Here is a 23,615-nt window from a genome sequence, read left to right as displayed (position 1 = left end):
AGCTCTCTTGGGGAAACTTAAAGAGAACAGACAGATCCCCAAATGGATAAAAGAATAAATCAAATGATAAAAACCCAGCCGCCACATCTGATAGCCCAGCTTATTGAGCAGCACGAGGGTTTAATCTGCAGGCTCTGTCCAAAACAGCACGAAGTGACAGATTTAATCCAAGCCAGCTGCCCGCCCTCACTCTCTGATCTGGAGATTTATTTGACAACACTTGTGAACGTGGGGTTACTGCTCCACAGCCCCAAATCCCTCAGGGCCCCACTAAGATACTTCTACTGATTGATCCACAGTAAACACCCCCAAAACGATTCTCGAGAAGTTAAACCCTCTTTATCTTATTTAGAAAGCATCTGAGGAACCTGTCACTGCAGCGACAAAGGGCTGCAATTGTATGCGAGATCTCCCACACCCTCATTAGCACCCTGCTCCCGTACCCTGAAGGAGTCCACCCTGGCCTCATCATGCAGATGTAATGTTCAAGAAAGCACAGATCGTTATCAGGAAATTATCAGATCCACAGGAAAAGAAAAGCCCACACCTCAGTATTTGTCCCCCTTCTCCACTCACAGAAGGCCAGGACTGAAAATGAGCAGATTTCTCTTTTCCGTTTACAGTTAATGTGAAAAACGTTTATTTGGGAAATACATCATGTATTGTTTCAAGCTACAAAAAACTTGCTCCCACACAAAGGAAGGACTTTTTACCTCAGCATGCAACCCCAGTAACAAATAACTTCCTATCAGCCAGCACGCCACGCTCCCCTGGCACTCAGGCACTCCGCAGCAGGGCGGCCACCTTCGTTGTAACAGAAAGTTCTAGTTGGAAACGCTCTGTAGGAGGGTGATGTTGTCCCCTTTTAACATGATCCGACCTGCAACACACAGAAGGGAACGAGGGGATTAGGGAGAGCCCAGAATTTGTAAATAACCTCATGTTTTCAGCAAGTATTTCATGTGGTTGAGCAGGGTTTTGCTCGTTACACTAAGTATCTTCCCTGCTGGCTGCTCCATGCTCCCAAGTCGCACCCCAGCCACCGTCCCCGTTCCAGCACACGCTGTCCCTGCTGAAAACCCCAGCACTGGGCCCACAGCGCTGCTTCTGCCCAGCAGCAGGTGGTAAATAAACACCGCAGCCACCATGGCTTCCTGCCTTGACTCAGAGATCACAGCAAGTGTGAGAACAGCCCAGGGCCACAGGTTTCAGATGCAGCTGAACAGGCAGGGACAGATTCTCCCTCATTCAGCAAAACCTCCAGCTCAAAAATCATCAGGGACAGCGACGTAGCCAGAAATTGCTCACTGAACTTCCACATCAAGGCTCATCACACGTTTGGCACCTCTGACCCAGGCAGGTTTCAGAGCACGCGTCGCTCGGGTTGCGCAGACACACGACCTACCCAGCTGTTTCCTCGATTTTGTCTTGGAGTGAATCTCCTCTGCGTCGTCCAGCACCAAATTCATGTATTCATCAAAGCCCTAGGAGTCAGCAACAAGGGAATTAGTTCAGCAACACCACAAACCATCATCAGGTTTGCTGATCCTGGCCGGACAACGAAGACTACTTATTAGAGAAGTACTATGCTTTTTTTCCTTGTGATAGCTTTTCTTGACCAAAAAACAGGATTGTGATTGAGGGAAAACAAAAGATGTAACATGGGGACGTGCGGATACTCACGATGATGCAGCCTTCTATCCGCATGTTCACCTGCTCATAGAGCCACACCTGGATCCTCGACCTCTGCAGAACGAAGGATGAGAGTAAGTCGGGCCACAAACACTGAGCACTTTTGTTCTCTCATGTGTTCAGAAATACCTGCTAGCCACAGCCGCTACAGCTCCTAAACGCTCCAAGGAGGAACTCTCAGGGGCAGTTTCAATGAACAGCCTGACATTTTGGTGTTATACAATCGGGTGAATACTACACATTTGGTGAAGAACACGTTTCCAGTCACAAGAGAACACCCCTGCATGCCCAGCTGCACGATCCCGCTCCCGTTAACACGAGGGGGAAACGCCGGGCTCCTTGTGCCCACCAGCACGCCGCACAGCTCTCCATCCCCCACAGACCCGTCCCGGGACACGGCCAGGAGCCGAAAACTCAGCGAGGGGAATCCCCAGACCCTCCCCACTCCCCCCACACCCCCCAAATCCCCATCCCCGCGGTACTCACGTTCTGCAGGTAGCGGAAGATGAGGTTCTGGGGCGCTGCGTTAAGGGCTCAGCACGGGGACGACAGTTCCAGGCTCGGGACAAGGCCCCAAACCCCACAGCGAGGCCTCAGGGCCCCGGGACAAGGCCTCAAGGCCCGGGCCGAGCCCCCAGGGCCCCAGATCCGAGCCCCCTGAGGTCCGAGCCGCCCCCCACCCACCTCCCCGGCACCCCCCAGCCGCAGGAAGGATACGATGGGCTGCACCATCACCTTCTGCACCTTCTGGCCCTGCCCGCGGTACGCCATGGCTGCCGCCGCCTCGCCGCTCCCGCTCCGCCGCCGCCGCCGGAAGCCGCTGAGGGCGGGCGGGAGCGCGCGCAAGGGGCGCTGGGATGCTGGAGGACCGCGGAGGGGGGGGCCGCTCTAGGAAGCCGGGAGGACCGCGTCTCTATGGTCGCAGGTTTATTGGGGCGGGGGGGGGGGCATTAAATAGGTTACAAATATATATAAAAAAAAAAAAAGGATAAAATATGTACAGGAGCAATGGCGCACGCGAAAGCCCAGCAACGCAGGCAGCAGAGGCTGATGGTAGAACAGGGCTTGGGGTGAAGGGAAAGCGAGGGCAGGTGGGCGCAGTCTCTGAGCTCTCCTCCTCCTGATTTTGCTTTTTCTCCCCCATTTCTGAGCCGGCAGAAGTCCCCGTGAAGTCTTTCGGCACGATGAAGGCCTGCGTGAGCTCCAGCAGCAGTTTCGTCGGCGGAGGTTTTCCCTGGTGGGGCCGGGGCGTCACAGCACACACACACACACACACACACAGACGCGTGGTTTTGTCCAAACATGAAGTATTTACAACAAATTCGACAAGCGCTTTTCCTCTGCCAGCAGCAAATGCCTGAGGGCCCCCACAGCTTCACAAATCATACCATTCTGCGAAAAGTTCGGAAAATAATTCAAATTTCATCTGCTAGGGGAAAAAAAAACGATGGCTGGTGGCAGGGTACACAATACACCCGAATCTCAGCTCTGTCCTCCGCAGGGTCAGTGCCCACGCCCAAGCGCGATGCTGATGGCACCCGAACATTTGCTGTAGCAGGCAGCAGAGCCAGCAGCTCAGGGGAGCAAGTTTTAAAACCAAGAGGCACTTAAACAACCCTTCATCGACCCAGTGACCGCAGCAGAGTCCCGACTGCTCGCCCTGGATTCCTCACACCAGCAAAAAGCACCAACCAAAGCCTGGGGGAACTTTGGTACAGCACAAGAGAAGGGAGTGGGGGTAGGGGAGCTGCAGGGCAGAGCTGCTGCTTTTCACCATTTGATCCTCCCTGATAATTGAAAGTAAGGCTGGGTGGGCTGACCCCCACCCCCACTCCTGGCAGCAAGTTTGGTCCACAACACACTGGAATAACGATTCTGCTCCCCCCCACCCCTACAGCTTCATCATCTGACACGGGTACAGTCAAAACAATGGCATACACGAGTAAAAGTCAAGAGTTGACATAGTAACTCCAGGATTTGGGTATCAACTGTCCGAGAAATCAGAACACCGAAGCTTTGCAATGTGCCCAACATCGAGTTGTGCCAAGGGGGGAGGAAGGAAGAAGCTTTACGTTTAAGCCTTCAGAGCATCGCTCCATCAGAAGATCGATTCACAGCCACCACAGCGTGCTGATGGAGATCTTTCTGTGCCAAAAGAAGTGCTTTGTCCTCTCGATATCGAAGGTAGCCACCTATAGTTACAGAACGGATGCACAAGACCTTAACTCTGACCAGCAGGGAAATTTAGGACAACTGAGTGCAGATCCTGCCAATTTCTACCAGTTCGGACTGTGCTTTAAGTCTCATTGCAAAGCCTCAGTTAGAAAAAGGATCACCTTGGGGTATCCATCAAGAAGAACAGTTTAAAATTTTTTTTTTTTTTTTTTTTAATTATACCCTAGGACTATGCAGTTCAACTGTCAATCATCTTGGAGAGTTCAAGGAGGAGGTCATCCTCGTCCTTCCCTGGGTCTAAGTCGATTTCGGCTTCCAGTCTGCCTCCCGAGATTTCCCAAAGTAGTTTCTCAAAATCCTCATCCGCAGATAAGGGCGCATTCCCGGTGGAACTCAGCCGGCGCGTCCGTGCCTCTTCTAGCTGGGAAGGAGCTGAGGTCGAGCTCGAGACTTCCATCTGCTCCACAGATCTTGCCTGGCTTCCAAGACGCGCTTCAGGTCTTGGGAGAGCAAAAAAGAACAATCAGGATATGCCATTTCTTAACAGGAAATCCCTTTTCTGCAAAGGGCTCTTAAAATTGTAGGCAAGCCCTCCTACGCTTCAATCTTACACAGGGGTTGTTATCAATCAACCCAGGGCTACATTTAGAGCCCGATGTGTTACCAGGTACATTTTTCAGTCTGGGGGTTTATCTGTGAAGCCAGGGCACCTGGAGTTGAGGTGGCATTCTTGAGGACCAAAAGGCAGAGGACACTACTCATCATCTATCACCTCACGAGGAAGTAGAGCTTCACCTCATCCTCGTTCAGGTATTCAGACAACCCAAGAAGTCACTGGAAAGCTGTGCTGACTTGCAGCATTTAAAGAAAGCCTAATTAAGCAATCCTGCTAGCTGCTAGAAAGTGGTTTCAGGTGACTTATTCCTTTGATGGATTTTGGCTTTAATTATCTCAGAACCCTCATTTTGTCCCACACGTGACAGAACTTATGTTTCCCTGGGGATATACACTGATTAAGAAAAAGAACAAGTTGGGGTTGTCACCTGTTTTGGGGATTTTCTTCAAGTCTGGTGGCTGGGACGCGCTCCGGCATGTCTGGAACACCCTAGAAAGCAGCAAAACAGTATTTATGACACATGGGTAAAAGATTCCTTAATAGCTTTTTCCTCCACACTGCTTCTCCTCTGACATTGCGGAGCCTTGGCCAAAATACAAAACCAAGGTGCTCCTGAAGAAAGTTCACATTCACCTGGAGGTTACTCATGATCTTGTGTCTTTTAAGAACATGGCATTAATGGACAAAATCCCCCACACCAGAGAAATCACAGCATCAGAGTACCACTTAAAGAGTGCCATTCATCTCATAAATACAGAAGGGTTCTACAAGCATCCTGTAGACAGCTACTGGAGTTCAAAGGAAACAGAAGGCCTGCAGAACGTTTGAGTTTTCCACCTTTTGTCCTAGAGGAGGGTAGAAATTTTACAAGGGATCCATCTCTGCATTAGGCCCTGGCCTTACCATGGCTGCTCTTTTGGCTGGAGGTCCCATCATGTCAGCAAAGGCAGTCAGTGGTTTCACAGCTGCTACGGCAGAGGGGTAACTCCCAGGAGCCTTACGTTTCAGTGCCTTCTTCTTGGGGGAAGTGACTTTCCCATCAGAAGGCTTCGCAGACGTCGTAAAGTTGGCTAGAGTAAAAGGAAGAGAGAACTGATACAGTCTTGCTCTGCCTCAGGAAAAATCCAGGTTCTCTTATTTCCACAGTCCTTCTACACAGTTAAATGCATTTGGCCAGCACAATTACACCGCCATTGCCTGGATTCTCAGGAATCTTTTCCACATAGTAAACTCTGTCTACCAACAATCCATAGAAAGGAACAAAGAAACCGAATAGCTACAGTAAATAATAATCCAGGGCAAGGGAAACCTCAGACACAGAGCAATCCTAAATGCAAGCTAGATTCACAAATAAGGACAGCTTTTATATTTAAAGTCCTGCTCCCTCTAGGAAAGGAAAAAGCAGCAGTTATAGCAGGACAAGAGTGTATGCAACTGTTGTACCAGCTTCCCCTCCCCTGCAGTGATGTCCCACAGTTATTAAATTGTTCTACAAAGTCCAAATTTGTAGTATCATTTTCTAGTCTCCCGTTCCTTACCTAACATCTAGCTGGCAGGAAAAGAAACGAACTAAGAAAAAGAAAGTACACCCTTCGCTTCGTAGCATTGCGTGGCAAAATGCACCCAGCCAGAGTTACAGCATGAGAATTGTCATCTTCTGTCTGTATTTCAGAAGACAACCTAAGTAACTCTAACCTTCAACACTTACTTTTAGCTTCCTGGTCCTGAAATTGAGCTGCCTCTTTCCCTGCTGGTTCAGTATCAAAGGAGCCAGCAGTAGATTCGACAGCAGCTTCCTCCTTCCGAAGCTTCTCTTGCTCTCTCTGTTGCCGCTTCTCCCACAGTCTCTCCTCACTGCTCTTCGCTTGACATTTACGAGTTCCACTCTGCTGAGTGGGCCAGAAGGAAAGAAAAGTAGTGCATGAATAAGACAAAAAAAAAAGTGGAGATTTCGTTAAGAAAATCTGATCAGCAATCCCTCCAAAATGGTCTCGATGTGGAACAGCATATTAATATCGTTCAGGTTACTGTTGTTTTTTTTTTTTTTTTCCCATAAAATTCTGCCTGTAACAAGAGCCATGCTTTACTATGGAAACAGTCTCACATATCTGCAATATCCACTATGGCAAGCTTCTTTAAACAGCTAGGGTGTTCTGCTGTACATCTATTTATTACATTCTTTTTAAGCAGCAGAAAGTCATACAAGTTCCCCTATACAGTATCCACTGACAGACTGATTTCCTTGAACACAGAACTCTGGCCTTCTGTATTAAATCCTTCATGTCTGACAGATCAAGTCAGTAAGAACAGAAAGAATTCCCTCCACGTTAGCTGTGTAGATTTCAGCTGGTGCTAACAGGGTTTCTTATTCGCTGTGGTATAAACAGACTGATTCCAAGTTTGAGGATTACAGAGTTGTCTGGAAATGCTGCTGGCGATAGGATTTAGACTGCACTGCAGCTCCTACCAGATGCTGAAGGGTAAGAACACACTCAAGAGGGTGGCACACGGTGAGTAACAAAACTTGTCAGAATTATCAGAAATTGTACGCATGTATGCATGTCTTCACAGAGGACTCACCTGCACATCAGATGCAGAGGGAAGTTTAGGAAAAGGCCGGTTCAATTCCACTGCCTTCTTTTCTTCTTTTTCAGGTGCTTTAAAAAAAGACAAAAAAAAGTTTTGTCAACAGCAGAAATAAAGAAAGCTGGGTACTTGTTGCCTTTGTGCATTTATTCCTTGTGTCCCATGAGAGAGAGAGAGAAAGGCTACAATGTGCAAGCCATTCAGCATTTACCCATGAAGCAGATCCTGAGCAAACTGAACTTGCTCAATATGGGAAGCACCTCACTGGGGCAGGCATTAAAGCATCTTATTACCTGTTAGTTTTGTGCTCCGTAACGATTTCTGCTCTGCTGTGGCAGGTCCGGGTTGTGCTGAGGGAGCTGGCACATTTCCTTCACTCTGCTGCATCCGCAGAGCTTTCTCACGCTTAATTTCTTCTAAGGTTTTAACACGCACTTCTCCTTCTGGTTTGACTTTTCCTGCCAGCTCCTTCACCTGCCCTTTGCTGGGCCCGGACAGAGCGAGCTGCTTCTTGGACTCACCCTGAATTTTGATCTTGGTATGGGATTCTCCTGCTTTTTTCTTCTCTTCTGCCAAGCGATTATTCTTTTTTTCGGACAAGGCTTCAGAGAAAGTTTTGATGCGACCTGCATGAGCAGGTCTTGCCCCTGTGCTGGAATCCTCACTTTTACCATGCCCTTCAGCCTCGGCTTTGGCTTGAGTTTCGCGCCTCTGAAGAGCTTTCTCGCGACGGATTTCCTCCAGTGTTTTCACATAGATCTCTCCCTTCGGCTTAGCAGCCTTCCCTGTCATCATCAAGAAATGAGGAGAAGCACCAACATTTAAAGAGAGTCCAGCAATATTTTAAGTCTCCAGAATTTGTCAGAGCACTAAGGAAAATTAATCTTGAGTGTTCCCAATAACGCATCTTAGAACAACATCCTCAGAACAACATTCTCCTCCTCTGAGCCACTTGTATTTTGAAGACCAGCCCTATCCAGAGAGAACTGCTACACAGAAATGCTGCTTTACTTTATTACTTTTTCAGACTGCATTTCAAATTCCTGCTCCTGGCAGTGGTTCTATTCTAATTGTATGTAACGGCTCACAGAAGCAGCTAAAAACCTTGACAAGGCACAAGCGGAAAATAAACACACACCTAGAGCCAGATTTCTGATAGTGGCCGTCAGAAGAGCTTCAGCACTCAAGCAAGAGGCGTCAGTTCTTTGTTTTCGTTTAAATTAATTTTTAGGGATGTATGAAAACAGTCCAAGTTCATGGAAAGGAAGGAGGAGAAAGCATATTCAATATCTAGCTGTTACCTTTGTCAGGACTGGTCTGTTTAGGAGGTAATCCTAGTCTGTCCTTCAGAGGCTTGGGAACTTGAACTGCAAAACAGAAAAAGAACGAATTAGGGAGGCTGCATAATGTCAACTTCAGGTTCACATTTCAAAATAAGACAGGAAAGGTAACTTTGAATCCCAGTGATTACAACCTCAGCCAACATGCAAAAAGAAACATCACTGGAAAAGGACAAAACAGAAAGACTAAATATAAAACCCAGGAATCCAATCCAGATGCCCGTTTAGTACCTGTACCTCTCTTGGGTGCTTTCTCAGCATTTCCCGGAGCCTCTACCTTCTTCCCCAGCCTTTCAGCAAGGCTACGCTTCACTGGAGGGGCGCTTACATCAGCTTCAGAGAAAACAAGGAATATTGTAAGAACATTTCTTTGCAGGAAGGTTTGAGAAGTCAACAACAAGCTTCTATTTTTCAAGCATATTTTCATAGAATTGCCTTTCAGCTGCTAAATGATTTTTTTTTTTTTTGCCATTTCTGCAGTCACAGATCTCCACTGCAATGTATTTTCCTTTCATACATCAAAAATACTCTTTAATGCAGTCATATATAAAAGGCAGCACCTACGTAACAGCTCATAAAAAGTTCTTACCTGCAGAGGCTTTCCGTTTTCCTTGTTTATCAGCAAGATCTAGTCGAACCACAGGTTCCTCCCCTAAAACAAAAGGGAATTTTTTTTCTATTTCACAGAAACGAGTAGCCAACAGAAATATTATTCTATTAGCCCATGTCCAAAAAACCCCAGTCAGACACTGTTTTGACAGCTAAACCACACAAATTCATATTTTAACTATAATTTACATAGAAAAAAAATATTAATAGTCTCAGTGCTTGCTTCAAATTCCAGCTGAGATAGTAGAGAGTGAATCTGAGTCTGCTTGACAGCTATACTTTGTGCAGAACAAAGCTGCATAAGCAAGCAGAATATTATTAGGTACAAATGCTGAGAAATATTCCTTTCTAAGGTGAATGTCTACGAGTAAAAGTACTTCCAAACTTTTTTCCCTTTAAAAGGCATTTGCACAGCTCTAAACAATTTATACACAAACTCCTGTCATACTGTGTCCACACCTGCCACTGTCAGCCTCTTTAATGCTTCGGAAATTTGCTTCTTATATAGCACTGTCTTCTACAGCTCTTTCTTCTCGTTACTCTTCTGTTTCTCAGTTATCCCCCTATTTGCATACTGACACTTTTTTTTTTCTCCTGCCACTGCACTTAACCTGAGCACCAAATCTTTCCAGTACAATCAGGGACTTTATGCATAAAAGCACGTTTTGAACAGAAGGCAGCACCAGAAGGCTAACATGGGTGAGTTGTTTTAATTATTGCTTAGCCCTCCAGTGTAGGAGTAATGAAATCAAAACAAAAGCATTCATTATTACCTTCCTTTGAAGACAGTGTCACAGTTCTCACCACTGTCCGGACATTTTCCTTTTCTGGAGCGGGAAAAATCACAGAATCAACGGGAGGAAGAGAAGATCTTGAAGAACCTTCTGTTCAGAGCAACCAAAACATAAGGAAGTTTACCCAACATAAAAAACTATCACAAAGAACAGAAAATTTTAAATTGTTACTGTCAAAAACACAGCAAGCAGAGCATGTAAAGAAGAGAGGTGACTAATTTGCCTCTGGTTGCCCTTTGAACTCCCATCTAGAATACCAGCTGGCTGAGAATCAGGTTGCTTGATGCCCCCAGCTAAAAATGGAAGTCTGTCCCTCAAGCAGCTCCCAGTCACCATCACCTGCCGTGAACAGGATAAGAAAGTAGGGAATATGAACTCACCACCGTGTCTCTTATTTTTTTCCTTCATCTTCTGCGATTTGATCTCCTCAAGTGTTTTTATTCCAAAATTCAGACTGCCCTCTGAAAACAGGAAACAGTTAATGAGACGGGCTTAGAGGCACTCACTGAGGACCACAGGTCCTCAGGCTTCTTAGCACTCAGGAACTTTCTGAAGTATTTCGAATAAAGCCTGCCAACACTCCTCATAAGTGAAAGAGCCATAGAACCAATGGCATTTTGCCCCTCCTTTCATCCTTCAGGGTTAAAAATGTCGTTTTAATTTTAATCCAATTACATGATATTAGATCCCTCTATCATTAGATATGCCTTATCAACAGTGGTTGCAAGGCTGCACGTGCAGCCATTTAAACTCCATGCTGTGGCCCTGTTTTGTTCTCCAAAAGTAAAAAGGAGTTCACCTTTCTGACCCAATGGGCACATGATGGTATTAATGGCAGAAATGAGATCATGGAAATAACCGAGTCCATTCAGCACCCCTACATTTTGTTGTGTTTTTACACCACACTGCTTTTGACTTAACTGTCAAGTTCTTCTGATTTATCCTACTAAGGTGCTGGAATACCTTGTTTAGTAGTAGTAGAACTGGCTTTCCGAGTGGAAATCACCCGTAATCCATTTTTTCCTTCTGCAGCTGGTTGCTGGACAGGAGTTTTAGTCTCTTCTCCTTCCTCAGAAAGTTGGTCTGAAGGGGAAAAATCGATTCAGTTATGCACAGACCAGATTGTTCATGATTACGTAGCTCATGCAGTGACACTTCAGCCCATGGTTCATATAAAAAACTTTGTTGCTTTTTTTTTTTTTTTTTTTTTTTTTAAACAGCTACACTGACCGGATGAACTCATAAGTAGAATACACTAGGACAAAACATCTAGGACTCTAGGTTCTCTCTGCAGCTTTAACTACTACACAACACATTGCTCTTCAGACAGAAAAAAGAAATTTCCTTCCCAGTTTCACATAGAACTTTACACAACAGATCAGCTAAAGCCAGGAGTGGTTCTAAGCTTTCCTCCAACATTTCATGTTCTGTCCACTGACTGCCAGACAAAGCCACCAGTGACCTGGCCAGACTGCCTGCCCTATCACTAGAGTCAGACCTCAGGTCATCTGTGATTTATACATTCATTTACAGCACAAATTCCTTCCAAGATCCAAAGATTTACACAATCATTTACAGCACAAATTCCTTCCAAGAACCAAAACATGCTCACCATCATCATCTTCATCATCATCTGCAGCATTGATTACAACTGGAGGGTGTGTAGGGCTTGGGACATTTTCAGAGTTTTCCACTTTCATCACCCCCCTTAGCTGTGGAGAGGGATTTGACTGGACAGAAAGTTTGTTTTGCTGCAGTGACATCTGAGCCACTTTCAAATCATCGTCCGCGGACTCAGGCGGACTTGGCAGTGTAGCTAGAGGAAGAGGAGGATCATCGGTAATATGGCAGTTTAAAACTTTGACCACAATGCAAAGAGATGGTAGCAAAGGCAGATAACGTGCACAGACAATGAATTCAGCATCTCCTTTTGCCCATCCCATCACCATTTACACCATGAACAATGACTTCCCTTCGAACAACAACACATCTCCCTACCACCCAGCAAAAGATGAAACAACAGGAAGCAAACTGCAAGGCAAACATCACACAAAGCAAAGAGAAGCTGAGCACGAAAGCAGAAAACAAACACCAGCAGTACACGGTTTAAGTGACCACCTATGACTGCAGACCTTTTCCTGCACTTACAAATGAACAGTTACCTGATGCCCCCTACAGTATTGGCACCCACTGAGTACTACTCAAAATTAATTCTTCAGCGCTTAAAGAAAAAGGACCTAAACTCACTCTTGCTTGGTGGTAAGAACTGTCCGTCGATGTAACGTCCTTTTGCGTGATGAAAAGCACAGTTGGCTTTCTGACAGCCTCCCGGCTGGTTCTCCCAGTAGCAGGGAATCTCACTGCGCTTTTTCTGAAGACAGAAAGAAAGAAAAGCTCGTGATAACATGCACCTGAGGCTTGCAAAGAGATGCACAGCTCCAGATCGTGACAGCTGTCACAACACAGTGCTGAAACATCAGGTCAGTTTCTCAGTTAAGTGTACTATTTCTGGGCATATTCACAAAGTTTGCATAAGCTGTAACCACTATGCACATTTAGATTTGTCATCATTCAGTTTGAGAAGACAGGAACTCTCAGACATCACTTGAGGGTGGGTTAAACTAATACACCTAGGATTATACTAGGATTATTCAGAGGGAAAAAGAACATCTGAAATTGCCTAGGTTAACTCTATCGAGAACTACTTCTCAGAGACTCAGTTCTTCTGCACCTTTAACTTTCCCCACTTCCTACCCCAGGCAGCTACAACAGCGTTATCTGAAGGACTGTGGGTCAGAAGAGACCTGATAGTTCATTATCAAGCCTGCTCCCATGAGGATAGAACAGCCTGTTTATTACCCCCCTGCTCCAGCAGGTTTTAGCAGTGTATTTAACAGTTATTCTGCATCTGTTGAGAAAACTGTCAGCATCCAATAAAAAAATAAAAAATATCTTGCTAAGACATACCTAAGGTATTGATTTTATTTCCCTCTGCTTCCTCCCACCCCCTCTCTTGGTAACAGAAACCAGTATGATTTTAAAGCAAACGAATCTATCCTGCAAAAGCACAATCAGCACACCTACGGCACTGAAAAATGCTTTTGTTGATTTATTTTGAGAACACATCGTTAGGCACTCACGTCAATTTCCATGTGTCTGAATCGGCAGACATTCCTGAAACAACGACCCTCCTGCCACAGCGTGCAGACTGTCTCATTGCCCAGAGCAGCTTCGCAGTGGCGGTAGGCACAGTTGTCTCCCTGGAACCAAAAGGAAACCAACAAGGAAAATGTAGCACAGCCTCCAAAACGGCCATGCTGCTGCCTAATGTTGCTACAACTGAATTCAGAATCTATCTGGTTCTCAAGTTAACCAAAGACCAGTGTGCTTCCTCCTCCTAATCTACTCCTTCCTGAAAAAAATGGGGAAAAAAAAAAAGCAAAGCAAAGGAAAGCCAGCCATACCTTGGTACAGGTAGAATAAAAATAGAAGTAACAATCGTCTCCTTGTTTAGACATGCCGACGAGTTGTGGTAACAAGCTCGGGTTCTCTCCACAGGGACTTCCTCTGCTCTTGGAGAGAGCTGTCTTCACCCTTGCTTGAGCTGAAAGTCTTCTACTGGCTTGTGATCAGTGAAATCTTCTTTTTAAAAGTAACCCTAAAGAAAGTAACAAGTGAAAAATAATGAGGAATGAACAGTTTTCCAGCTTTCTTCAGTTAATCAAATTAGTCTCTCGAGGAGAGCAAAGCCTTGAAATCAGCTGTTACATGAACTAACACAATATTAAAGTTCTGTAAAGCTGCCAGGAGCTTTGTCAGCAAGCGTTCTCTTCCACATCCTCAATAATATGACTTGGAGCACATCTGGAAGCCTGAAAACGGAGTCACTTCTTAAAAAACCACCTGATGATACATGCAAGTCAATAATCAACTATGGCTACAAATAACTTCTCTAGAACACAGTTAGGACGCATTAAACAGCACGTTCCAGGCACTGTGGGTCTTTATTTCACCTACCTGGACAACCTCAGCAAAGTTATCGATCTTCAAAGACTTCCAGTTAACTTCTCCTGTAGGCCGAACCAAGACTGAATCCGTGAATTAATAATAAAGGGGTAGGAAGAATTTTCCTCCTCACTTTGCCAAGGGAACCTCTCATCCACAATTCAAACATAGGATGCGCTTTTAAACAGCTTATAACTAATGGAGGAAGCAAGTCCATTTGAATGCTCTCTCAGACTGGAGACAGCCAGGGTTAGTTAGCTCTTCAAAAAAAATAAAAACCAAAAAAAAAACAAAACAAAACAAAAACAAAAAAACCCAGCGCATTTAGAGATGAACTCGTGATTCAAAGTGGCTGCAAAAATGAGGCTCCATCTTCCACAGCCGGACAATTTAACTTTTTTTTTTTTTTTTTTTTTTTTTAATTTAAAATTCAGTATGTTCCAATCTCTGGTCTTCAAGATTTCTTCACCTATTAAGAAAACACAAAAACCTTTCCCCGTCTTTATTACCTGTACAGCAAAAAACATACCAGTGCATATAAAGCCACAGATGTGCATACGCATACACACATCTGTGCTTATACACACACGAGGAGTGAGTGAGAGAAAGTTAGCGAGAGCGACAGTGACAATCAGAATTTTTGCCTTTTCGACACAGAGAGCGCGAAAAAATTCTCTCATTTTGAGGGAACTAGAAAAAAATGGAGGCTCTACAAAAGATTTGGATGAGTATGCCTTCGAGGCCGATGCTTTGTAACATGAGTGATCTGGGGGCCAGCACACAAATATGCATACGGATGTACATGCATACAGGATAAACATATCTATACACACAAGCGTGCACAGTATATGTTGTATGATCTCCATATCGAGAACAACTCGTAGCCCTGATCAGACACGTAGAGTTGCAATCAATTAACAGCAGGAAGACAGCAGATCAAGGGTACAGCAAGCTTTGAGAGGCAGGGGAATGCTCACTTTGCCAGTGGCATGGCTGCATGATACCAAGGATTTTGAATTAGTTTGATTTTTTTGGAAGCAATTTGGTTTTTCTTTCTGCGCTGTAGCAAATACCACAGGTTTGCCATCACGTGCTGTTCCCTAATCCATATATCCATCATCATCCATTGCTGCAGGATCATGAAAGATTAGAGAAGACGACTTAGGTCCAATTTAACAGCCAATGATTTTTCGATGAGCAGAGCTGCAACAGATTTTATGTAGCCACAAGCATTTTTTTTTCTTTTTTCTGATATGAAGTCAGAAATTTTGATTATTTTTTTTTTTTTAAAAGACACTAAATGTCACAAAACCTGCAACCAGACCAGATAAAGTTCAAATTAGAGTGATTCTGAATCCTTTCATTAAAACGCTGCACATTTCTGTGCAAATTATTTCTGACTCTTCCGGACAAAAGTGGATGAAATAGTTCTTACAAATTAATAATAAAAGGTTGGAACCTTTTACTCACACAAACACTAGTGAATTTTCCAGGAAATATTTTTTTGGCAGGGAATTTTCCCAAATCTAAAATAAAGAGAGGAAAAGTTGGGTTCTCATATTAGTTACTGCTTTTGACTGCTGGACAAAGGGAATAAAAACAGTAGTTAAGTGCAAGGTTTCCTTCTCTTCTTTAGTATTGACAGGAATTGTCACTTCGGACCTTTAGCACCTTCAGAAACACACCCAGTGCCATGCAGGTTCCTCTGCAGCTACTTCTAACAATTACTGGTGCTCCTTAGCATGGAAGTTTGACTCGAAACACTTTCCAGATTTAGCTCTTTTGACTGCCCAAGGAGCTCATCATTTTGCTTGTTGCCTTCCATTTTCCTGAACAGCCCGGGAACGCTGTTCAGAATCTGAATGGATCTGGTCTAAGGAATGGGAAGAAAGCAAAACCAAGGATACCTCGCAGCCCTAAATTCCAAAAAAAGCAGTCTCGTTTTAAAAAGGACCTCAAAAGCTTTTTTTTTTTTTTTTTTTTTTTTTTTTATAAACTGACATCTGCTAACACGGCAATCCAGGCGCTAAACCAACTGAAGTTGCCCCTGAAAGCCTGAATAAAAATGAGTAACTCTGGTGCACTCAGCAGGTCTGTAATAGAAGTTGGTAAGATTTTTAGATTTCTTTTTTTTTCTCCAGGGTGCTGGTAACATTTTTGCATTAAGAGATTTTGAACCTTTTGTACCAAAGAATTAGAGATGCGCTACAGCGCCAGTAGCTGGGGGTCTGGAAATACACACCAACAAGTGTCATAAGCTTTGCCTTTGCTGAAGGAAGATAAATAGTACAAAGAAAATCTGCCTAGTTTGTTTTACAGGCTTGTCTTTCTCAGTACGGAACAAACTGACCTCCCCGGTCTAACTTTGCAGTTGCCTATTCTGCCTTTGTCCCAGAGAGAAGAGCAAGAAGGGAACAAATCTATTTTTGCACTCCAAAAACGCATTAGAGGAGGATTATCACACCCACCTAAGGGTACTTCCTTGTTTGTTTATAAAGCACAAAGCATTTCTCTTGGACAGTCTCTGTTGCTGGCCTCTTTTGCGCCTTCCATTTATAATAAAGATATTAAGATGCTTACCCCTTGGTTTTTTTTTTTGTTTTTGTTTTTGTTTTTAAAGAACTGTGGAAGTGGACAGTCGGATGACAAGCAAGAACAAACACCAGAAACTCCTTGTTCTGCCCCTGCTTTTTAATCACCCAGCATCACCCCGGCTGCAAAACAGCCTCTGCTGATTTACCTGCTTGTTAAAGCACCCCACAGGCTGCAAGTGCGGTGTGCTAGGTGTCAAGTTATATTTAACGGTGCACACGTAACCATTCATCTTCCCACAGTCAAAGCACAGAACAGCCTCTTGCTAACAGAACTCATCCCTGCAGCTGCAAGAAACCTCATGGCCTGCAGGAAAACCTCAAGCTAAGAGCTCCAAAGCAAAAGCAGAAAAGGCATCATTTGTACTCTTTATATTTGAGGGAATTCTAGCTGCTAAATGCTGCCTACATCTGAGGGCACGTTCTGAGGCTGGGGGGAAGGACACTCAACACCCACTGACAGCACGAGTGCAAAGATGCCAGCCAAGAAGGCAAAGGTTAGAGCTGAACGCTGCCTCAGCTTCCTCCAGCAGCCAGCTGGGGGTCACCTTTCACCACGCTCTCAGACTCTGAGCCCCGAGTTACCGCAGCCGCCAGGTACAGCTGCTCCTTGCTGGCCCAAGCAACTCTATTTGAAGGCGTGCCACTTCAGGGACCTGTTTTGTGACAGCCTCAAGATCAAATCAATCTGTTCTGAAGGCGCTGATTGTCCTGGTGTTTCGGTAGCTGTCAAAGAACAATCCTGAACTGAGGCACTCGTCTGATCAGACAGTGCTTCGGCACAGATTTGTCTTTAGCTTGACACATCAAGGTGAAGAGGAATCGATTCCTGCAAGCAACCTCTCAAGCAGGGATCTAATAAGGTGGCCAAAACGACAGATCTGTTGTGCAGATCTGAGCACGTCACTCTGCAGGGAATCACTTCCAAGCCTAGGATGTTTCACGCATCTCCCTGCCCCAGAGCGACACAAGTAAAGCTCTTAAGCAATTGCTAACCTGTTCTCAGTGCTCACAAGTCCCAAATCACTAATTTTACAATATATAAACCACGGCAGCTGGCACCTAGTTGGCACACGGTGACACTGCACACATTGGCAGCATCGTCAGGAGCTGGAAAGTCAGGGGTGAGAGGGTTAAGGGAAAACCACACATCAGTTTAGCAACTTGGCTCCCGTAGGATACTTCCCACGGCAGGAGTTTTAGCAAAGCCACTCAGAGGGACCTGCTGGCTAATTCAAACGGGACTTCTGCTGGAGCAGCCAGAAGGCAGCAGGGCATCAGGAGATATCCAGTGGGCATCACTGTCAGTCTGTGGCAGTTTGGGGTCCAGGTATCAGTGGTTATGTGTGGTTTTCTCTGCTTCACTTTCTCCAAAGCTGTGAAAAAGTATTTCTTTTACAGCACTGTACAGTCACACGTTACGGACGGAACCAGCTGCATAATGCCAGTCTGAATCAACTTCCAGTACGACGGTGTTGGAAAAAGGTGCCTTTGGTGGTCAGCAGCACAACAGCTCTGGTGAGGTGTTATTTCAGTGTGTTCTTACATCTGAGTTTCCTCATAGCAGTATGTAGTTGGGGGTGTCTGAGTTTCCCAGGTAAGCTTTTTGTTTTTTCTCCTACCAAGCACCAGCTCAGTATACAAAGCTCTGTTAATAACACCCAAGCATGTAGATGTTAAACTGAAACTGCTTTTAAACCTATTTGTTGTTACGAAAATAGCTTAATACACCATCTTCACAGGGTAAAAATTCATGTGGAAGAACAGAAAAACCCAGAAGTGCTTCCTAAGCTTCGGTTTACCAACAGCACCATCGGATTTAGATCCTGGCCTGGCAGCCAGGATGCAGGGTCTGTAAGCATTGCTGCGATGTGGAAGTGCCAAGGCAGGTTTCTGGCCTGCCCTGACTCAAATACCTCTAAAATACCTTTTTTTTTTTTTTTTTTTTTTTAAATACAAACAGCGTGCCAGGTACGCTGTAATGCCAATGTGCCAGGTCAATAGAGGATGTCCAAACAGAGGCGTTTGTCCTAATTTCTGGCATGAAAACACTTTTAACAGCTTTCTTTTCACGAAGAAACCCCTCTCTATCTTCTCCAATGCTCCAGGATCTGCTGCAGCTGCAGCGGCCACGCTGGTACAACCCACATCTTTGCCAAATCTTTTCAATAATTGTGCTTTACCTCGGCAATGTTGAGGTCACTCCTCTTCCTCTTCCAGCTGAGCAAGCAGCTCACTGGCTCTGCCACACCACAGGTGCGGAAGCGAAAGCTGGGAACACAGGAGTCAAACTCTCAGTGCTCACAAAGCCACCAGGGCAGAGGGCTGACACAGAGGCACCCTGGATCTGCTCTCCCTCCCCGCTGCGAGGCTTATAGCAGCCCCGACCCGAAGCGCACACAATGCTTCGCATAGTGATGTCACCGCTGACTCAGTCCCCAGGTGAGGATTTGCCTCGCCACTCTCAACGTTGGTGTTATTTTTTGTTGTTTTTTTTTTTTTTTTTTTTCTTTTAAACATTCACAGCTTACGGGAAACCATCAGGTAAACCACAGATCGCTAGGGAAGAAGGCCCACACGAGGGAAGTCCGTGCTTTTCTTCCAGGCAGTGGCACGTGCTTTAACACGCCGCGTTCGACAAAGCAGCTCTCCCCGTTTTGCTCAGTGGCATCAGGCACGACTGCAACGCACACAGGTGGAGGCAGCACCTGCAGGTCCCAAACCCTTAACCGGTTTTTAGAGAGCACCAATTTTTTATGTGGTGGTTTTCCCTTAATCCATGACCCCTTCTTTCCTTTATTTCTATCGGGTGGCTCTCCTCCATTTTCCTCCTCAGTGTCTGAGCAGACACTGGGAATCGTTTCCGGAGGAAGGGCACTGCTGAAGCTCCTCCATCTACTCTCCGAGAAAAGAGAGTATGTTAAAGAATACATATTCCCTTACTTTTTCGTTTTTATTTTTTTATAAATATAACTTCTGAAATCAACGCTGCGGCCTGGCAGCAAGTACCTACGGGACTAAAGATGATTCCTCATCCTCACTGTAACGTTGTAGTTAACCTCCCAACGAACCCATCTCCCCAGGAAGCGGCCATTTGAGATGGGAAGGGGCAGAGCAAGAGGAAGCTCTCCTTAGCCTGGCTCTTCCCCCAACACCACCTCGCCACCAAAATTCAATTCACCTGCTCCGCCCGATCACTCGAACGGGCGTCCGACGCCGGCACACGCCACAGCGGTGGTTCTGACGTGCCTTAAATCACCTATCCACAGAATCTCTCGGGTCTGTACGCTCAAATAACGCAGTATTTGAGAAATAACGCCCAGAGCTCACACTCTGAGTGCAGCCCAACAGCACTGAAGCACCGGTAGGCTAAACATTCCGAACCTGGCAACAAGGCTGACCCAAGCAACAGCACGGAACCCTTCTGCACCTTCAGCGTGGACATCAGCGTAAGGAAACACAGACCTCCTCGATCCAAATTTTAAGCGAGAAACGCAAAAGGTCACCCAAGCGGGTTGTTTTCAGCAAGCTAAAGGAGAAATTAAGGCGACAACCGGGTGCATCCAGAGTTAGTCAGATCCTGAAGGCAGTTCCTTGGGGGAACGGAGGAGCAACGCGCCAGATGAGGGCTGCCTTACAGCGCACCCCTTAGAGGCACTGCTACGGAAGGAAGGCAGAAGGTTGGAACTCGAAAGAACTCGCAAGGTGCCCGTTAAGGGGGAAATCTTTCATTTTTTTCTCAGCAGAACCTCCCCTCCTCTCTCCCCCCCATGAACGCAGCCCAGGGACTCTTTCCTTCCTTAGGGAGAGGGCAGGGACGGGGCAGGGTGGTGGGACAGATGGCCAGAGGGTCGGATGGACGGACAGACAGCCGGACAGAGGGCCCAGCAAGGCCTGAGGAAGGGCTGAGGAGCGGGAGGGAAGGGCAGGGCGAGGGGAAGGGCGGCCCCGGGCCTGACAGGAGACCTTGGGCCTAACCCCGGGCAGCAGCTCCGCGTCTCACAGGGCCCAGGAGGGGCTGATACGGGGGGGGGGGAACACCCCAGCCCTCCCCCCAGCCCCCAGCCCTGCCTCCAGGCCCTGCGGCCTGCACCCCCCCCCCCCCCCCCTCCCCTCAGGGCACCCCGACCCGCAGGGCCCGGGACGCGGCCTGCTCCCCCTCAGGGCAGCGGAGGGGAGCCGGGCCGGGCAGGAGGCCTTTCCCCCGCCCCCCGCTGGTCTATGAAGGGCTCTAGTTACCGGCGAGCAGGGATTTTTACCGAACCCCAAGGGCCCAGGGCCGCCGCCGCCGCCGTCCCACCTCGTCCCCGCGGCTCGGGCCGTCGCTTTCCTGCCTGCCAGCCTCAAAGATGGCGCCCAACATACGGGCACCCCCCGCGCTCCCGCGGCCAAGATGGCGGCCGGCTCGGCTTCACCCCCCCCCACTTCCGCCCGGCCTAGCAGGAGGTGGCGAGCGGGAAGCACCGCCCCCAGCGGGGAGAAAAGCGGCGCGGGCGGGCCCCAAATAAATTGGCGGGCGGGCGGGCGGCTTTTTTTTTTTTTTTATGTTTTATTTATTTTTATTTTTTGATTTTTATTTTTTTTTCTCCTGGGGCTGCACCGCTCAGGGCCAGCAGAGCTGTGCTTCCCCTTCCCTTCTCAGCCTGTGCCAAGATCGTGCTTCCTTTGAGAAATTTGCATCCTTCCCGTGATGGTGCCTGGCCTCAGCCCCTTGAGGCGGCCATTCCTCCACCACCGCAGCTCTCTTGGCAAGCTGCGAGTCATTTTATGTCTTGTCACGGCTTTCCAGGGGCAGGCACACAGGTTCTGGATAATGCTGGGGCAGGACAAGCCTGCTTTAAGCCCCAAACCTGCCTCCTTTACTGTCCCCTCTCAGGCCAGGCCTACCCTCCAGGCCCAGCAGCACGCATCCTGCCTGCCCCAGGACCCGCAGGTTGTGCCCTGTGGTAGCAGCAATGTCTGTCCTGGGGTACAGAAGGGTGAGACAGCCCCATCACTGCACAGACACCCACGGGACACGTCACCAGAGCCACTATCGGCTTGGCAATTAAGGACGTGGGAGAGGAGTCCATGTCACGCAGGCACTCGTGTCTACCCTGGACAAAGAAATAAACATTGGCTGTTTTTCTCCCCATTTAAATAGCTAAAAGCACCGCTAACAGTTTATTTCTTTGCGTCCAGCCTGTACTAAGTTTAAAGAAAGAAGCAGCTTCTGTTGAGGAGGTGGAAGATGCTGTCAGCAGACACACCGTGCCTAGAATGCGAGCAGGGAAGACAGCGATGCTGTGAAATAAAGCTTTTACAGCTGCTTCATATCAGTTGGCCCGGGCTCCAAGGGTCAGACACCCAGCTGGAAGATTGAATTTCCTCCTTGATAGCCTTGCCCAGCTCAATCTTGCCATCCTGACTTGGCTCCAGAGAAAGCCTGTTATTAAAGGCACAGAGAAGCAATAGCTTCTCGGCCAAAAACTAGGAGTTAAAGCAATCCAGTGAAAAAAAAAAAACTGTGCTTGGGAACAAGAACATTTCAGAGGCTAGTTGCTTTTATTTCTCATCGTTACTCGTGTCATGGCAAAGGGCCTCTTCAGAGGCAAAAGAGTCTCAGCACTGAGGTAGGACACAGCTCAAACACCATCCCCAGAAGGTGGAGATCATAGCCTTGACTCACCCTAAAGGCATCGCAGAAAGGGCACCAGGTAAGAGGACAAGGAGGATTTTTGCTCTAGGGTTAGTTTGTCACATAGCCCAGGAGCCACTGGCTTTGGCTAGCATTTGACAACTGATTCTGGACCTTGAATGGAAGAAGACATACTCTGCCTTTGAATAATGAGGCTTGCAGAGAGAAAACCCACCCTGCCTATAGGGACTCTGTCATAGCAGTGGGGTTGCTTCTTGATCCCCATCCCTCTTTCCACCCTGCAGGCCCTACTTGCACGCTCTGCCTTGCTGGGATGGGAAGCTCAGCCATTCATCCAGCACCAGGAAAAGATGTGGGATTGATTTCACAAGCTGGTGGACACACTGAGGACGTCACAGTTACATGTGGGCACATTTTATTCTCTGGATGCACTCGCGCATTGTTTCTGCTCAACAGCCAAAGCTTTATTGATTCAAAACCATTTCCCTTCTCCCCCACCCCCAGCATGTTTTATTTATTTTTTATTTTTTTTTTTAAATTTTGTATATGTACCCCTTTTCCCACCCCTCAACTGCTCATCCACTTCTGATTTGAGTAATATCTCTGCTTGGAGTCTGTTTTCTCAGAAGAAGCTAACTGACAATTCATTCAAATTTTTTTTTTCTCCCAAGAACCATATAAATTACATGCAAAACATTGTACATAGAGATTAATATCAAAATGCAATACAGATCAGGTGCACTTTAAGCTGGACTCTAGGATATGGCAAACACACCAGGGTACATATTGCTTTGAAACCACCATTTTTTTTAATGTCATGCATACCACATAATATTCAGTCTTTTGTTTTGTATTTTTTTCTGTTTTTTATACAAAAATACCAGTGCTTATTATACTAGTTACTGGAAAAGAAAAAAAAAATCAGATCTGTGTGCCCTCTTCAAATCAAAATTTTGTTGTGAGAGCACTGGATAAATATATATACACACACAAATGTTGGTTTAATACTGTATATATATATATATATATATATTTTAAGGGGAGGAAATAAACTAAAGGCAGTTTTAGCCATGGGCTTCTTTGAAGGAAATTTGATTTTTTTTAATTTTTTTTTTTTCTGTTGAGCAGGAAGATATCAGAGACAGGCCAGAGAGACCAGCCAGCCTCAGTAGCAGGGGGCAGCCTAGGCAAAGAGATGCTGGAGAGGAACAGCTATGTGCCAAGAATGATGCTGGCACTGCCCCCCAACCTCCCTGGCTGGGGCAGGACCAGAGGAGCATCCCCCTCATCACCATGCACCACTGCTCGGGAGATTTGGGGCTGCAGGAGTGCAGTTTACAGGTTGCGTGCTCCAGGGGCTGATGAACTTGTAGGAGCTGGACACGGGTGAGGAACATTGCGGGTACAAGCATCCTTCCCCCCGAGAGGTACAGAAGCCTGCAGGGATTATTCTTTGAGGTCCCTGCAGTTATGCAAGGGCTATGGAGGGCGACAGGAGCTGGCAACAGCATTGTGGAGGCGTGCTTCTTGGATTCGGGATGGGGATTTCCCATTAACCCCAACATCTTG

At 46.5% G+C, this 23,615-nt stretch overlaps 2 protein-coding genes across 9 annotated transcripts; both read right to left on the bottom strand.

The window, feature by feature from the left end:
- Positions 1–616: 616 nt before the first annotated feature.
- Positions 617–2,508, bottom strand: SNRPE (small nuclear ribonucleoprotein polypeptide E). 2 transcript variants are annotated; one of them, XM_032203207.1, is made up of 5 exons: positions 2,410–2,508; positions 2,179–2,205; positions 1,684–1,746; positions 1,406–1,484; positions 617–880 (listed from the first exon to the last, which is right to left on the bottom strand). In XM_032203207.1, exons 1-5 carry the CDS (start codon positions 2,461–2,463, stop codon positions 825–827), a joined length of 279 nt encoding a protein of 92 aa, XP_032059098.1. In that variant the 5' UTR covers positions 2,464–2,508; the 3' UTR covers positions 617–824. The 2 variants fall into 2 exon arrangements, with proteins under 2 accessions (XP_032059098.1, XP_032059099.1); XM_032203208.1 differs by lacking the exon at positions 2,179–2,205 and having other exon boundaries at positions 2,428–2,499.
- A 474-nt stretch (positions 2,509–2,982) lies between these two features.
- On the bottom strand, positions 2,983–20,769 carry ZC3H11A (zinc finger CCCH-type containing 11A). 7 transcript variants are annotated; one of them, XM_032203105.1, is made up of 19 exons: positions 20,709–20,769; positions 15,288–15,343; positions 13,830–14,286; positions 13,277–13,470; positions 12,953–13,072; positions 12,060–12,183; positions 11,425–11,628; positions 10,776–10,895; positions 10,193–10,273; positions 9,792–9,902; positions 8,999–9,061; positions 8,641–8,742; positions 8,371–8,436; positions 7,363–7,854; positions 7,064–7,140; positions 6,192–6,381; positions 5,387–5,553; positions 4,911–4,972; positions 2,983–4,367 (listed from the first exon to the last, which is right to left on the bottom strand). In XM_032203105.1, the coding sequence occupies exons 4-19, from the start codon at positions 13,328–13,330 to the stop codon at positions 4,106–4,108; spliced, it is 2,295 nt and encodes a 764-aa protein (XP_032058996.1). In that variant the 5' UTR covers positions 13,331–13,470; positions 13,830–14,286; positions 15,288–15,343; positions 20,709–20,769; the 3' UTR covers positions 2,983–4,105. The 7 variants fall into 7 exon arrangements, with proteins under 7 accessions (XP_032058996.1, XP_032058994.1, XP_032058995.1 ...); XM_032203103.1 differs by having other exon boundaries at positions 20,648–20,741; XM_032203104.1 differs by having other exon boundaries at positions 20,668–20,741.
- Between the last annotated feature and the right edge of the window lie 2,846 nt (positions 20,770–23,615).

This window comes from Aythya fuligula, chromosome 25 (assembly GCF_009819795.1).
Source record: "Aythya fuligula isolate bAytFul2 chromosome 25, bAytFul2.pri, whole genome shotgun sequence".
NCBI lineage: Eukaryota > Metazoa > Chordata > Aves > Anseriformes > Anatidae > Aythya > Aythya fuligula.
This window is presented reverse-complemented; position numbering and strand designations above follow the sequence as displayed.

Excerpts from the sequence above, each read along its gene's own strand:
- SNRPE (XM_032203207.1), bottom strand. The coding sequence starts at position 2,463 with ATGGCGTACCGCGGGCAGGGCCAGAAGGTGCAGAAGGTGATGGTGCAG. Across the intron at positions 2,206-2,409 it reads AGGTGATGGTGCAGCCCATC|AACCTCATCTTCCGCTACCT; the intron begins GTATCCTTCCTG and ends GCAGCGCCCCAG. Across the intron at positions 1,485-1,683 it reads GGATAGAAGGCTGCATCATC|GGCTTTGATGAATACATGAA; the intron begins GTGAGTATCCGC and ends GCTGACTCCTAG.
- ZC3H11A (XM_032203105.1), bottom strand. The coding sequence starts at position 13,330 with ATGTCTAAACAAGGAGACGATTGTTACTTCTATTTTTATTCTACCTGT. Across the intron at positions 10,896-11,424 it reads TGATGATGAAGATGATGATG|ACCAACTTTCTGAGGAAGGA; the intron begins GTGAGCATGTTT and ends TTTCCCCTTCAG. Across the intron at positions 10,274-10,775 it reads TTCTACTACTACTAAACAAG|AGGGCAGTCTGAATTTTGGA; the intron begins GTATTCCAGCAC and ends TCCTGTTTTCAG.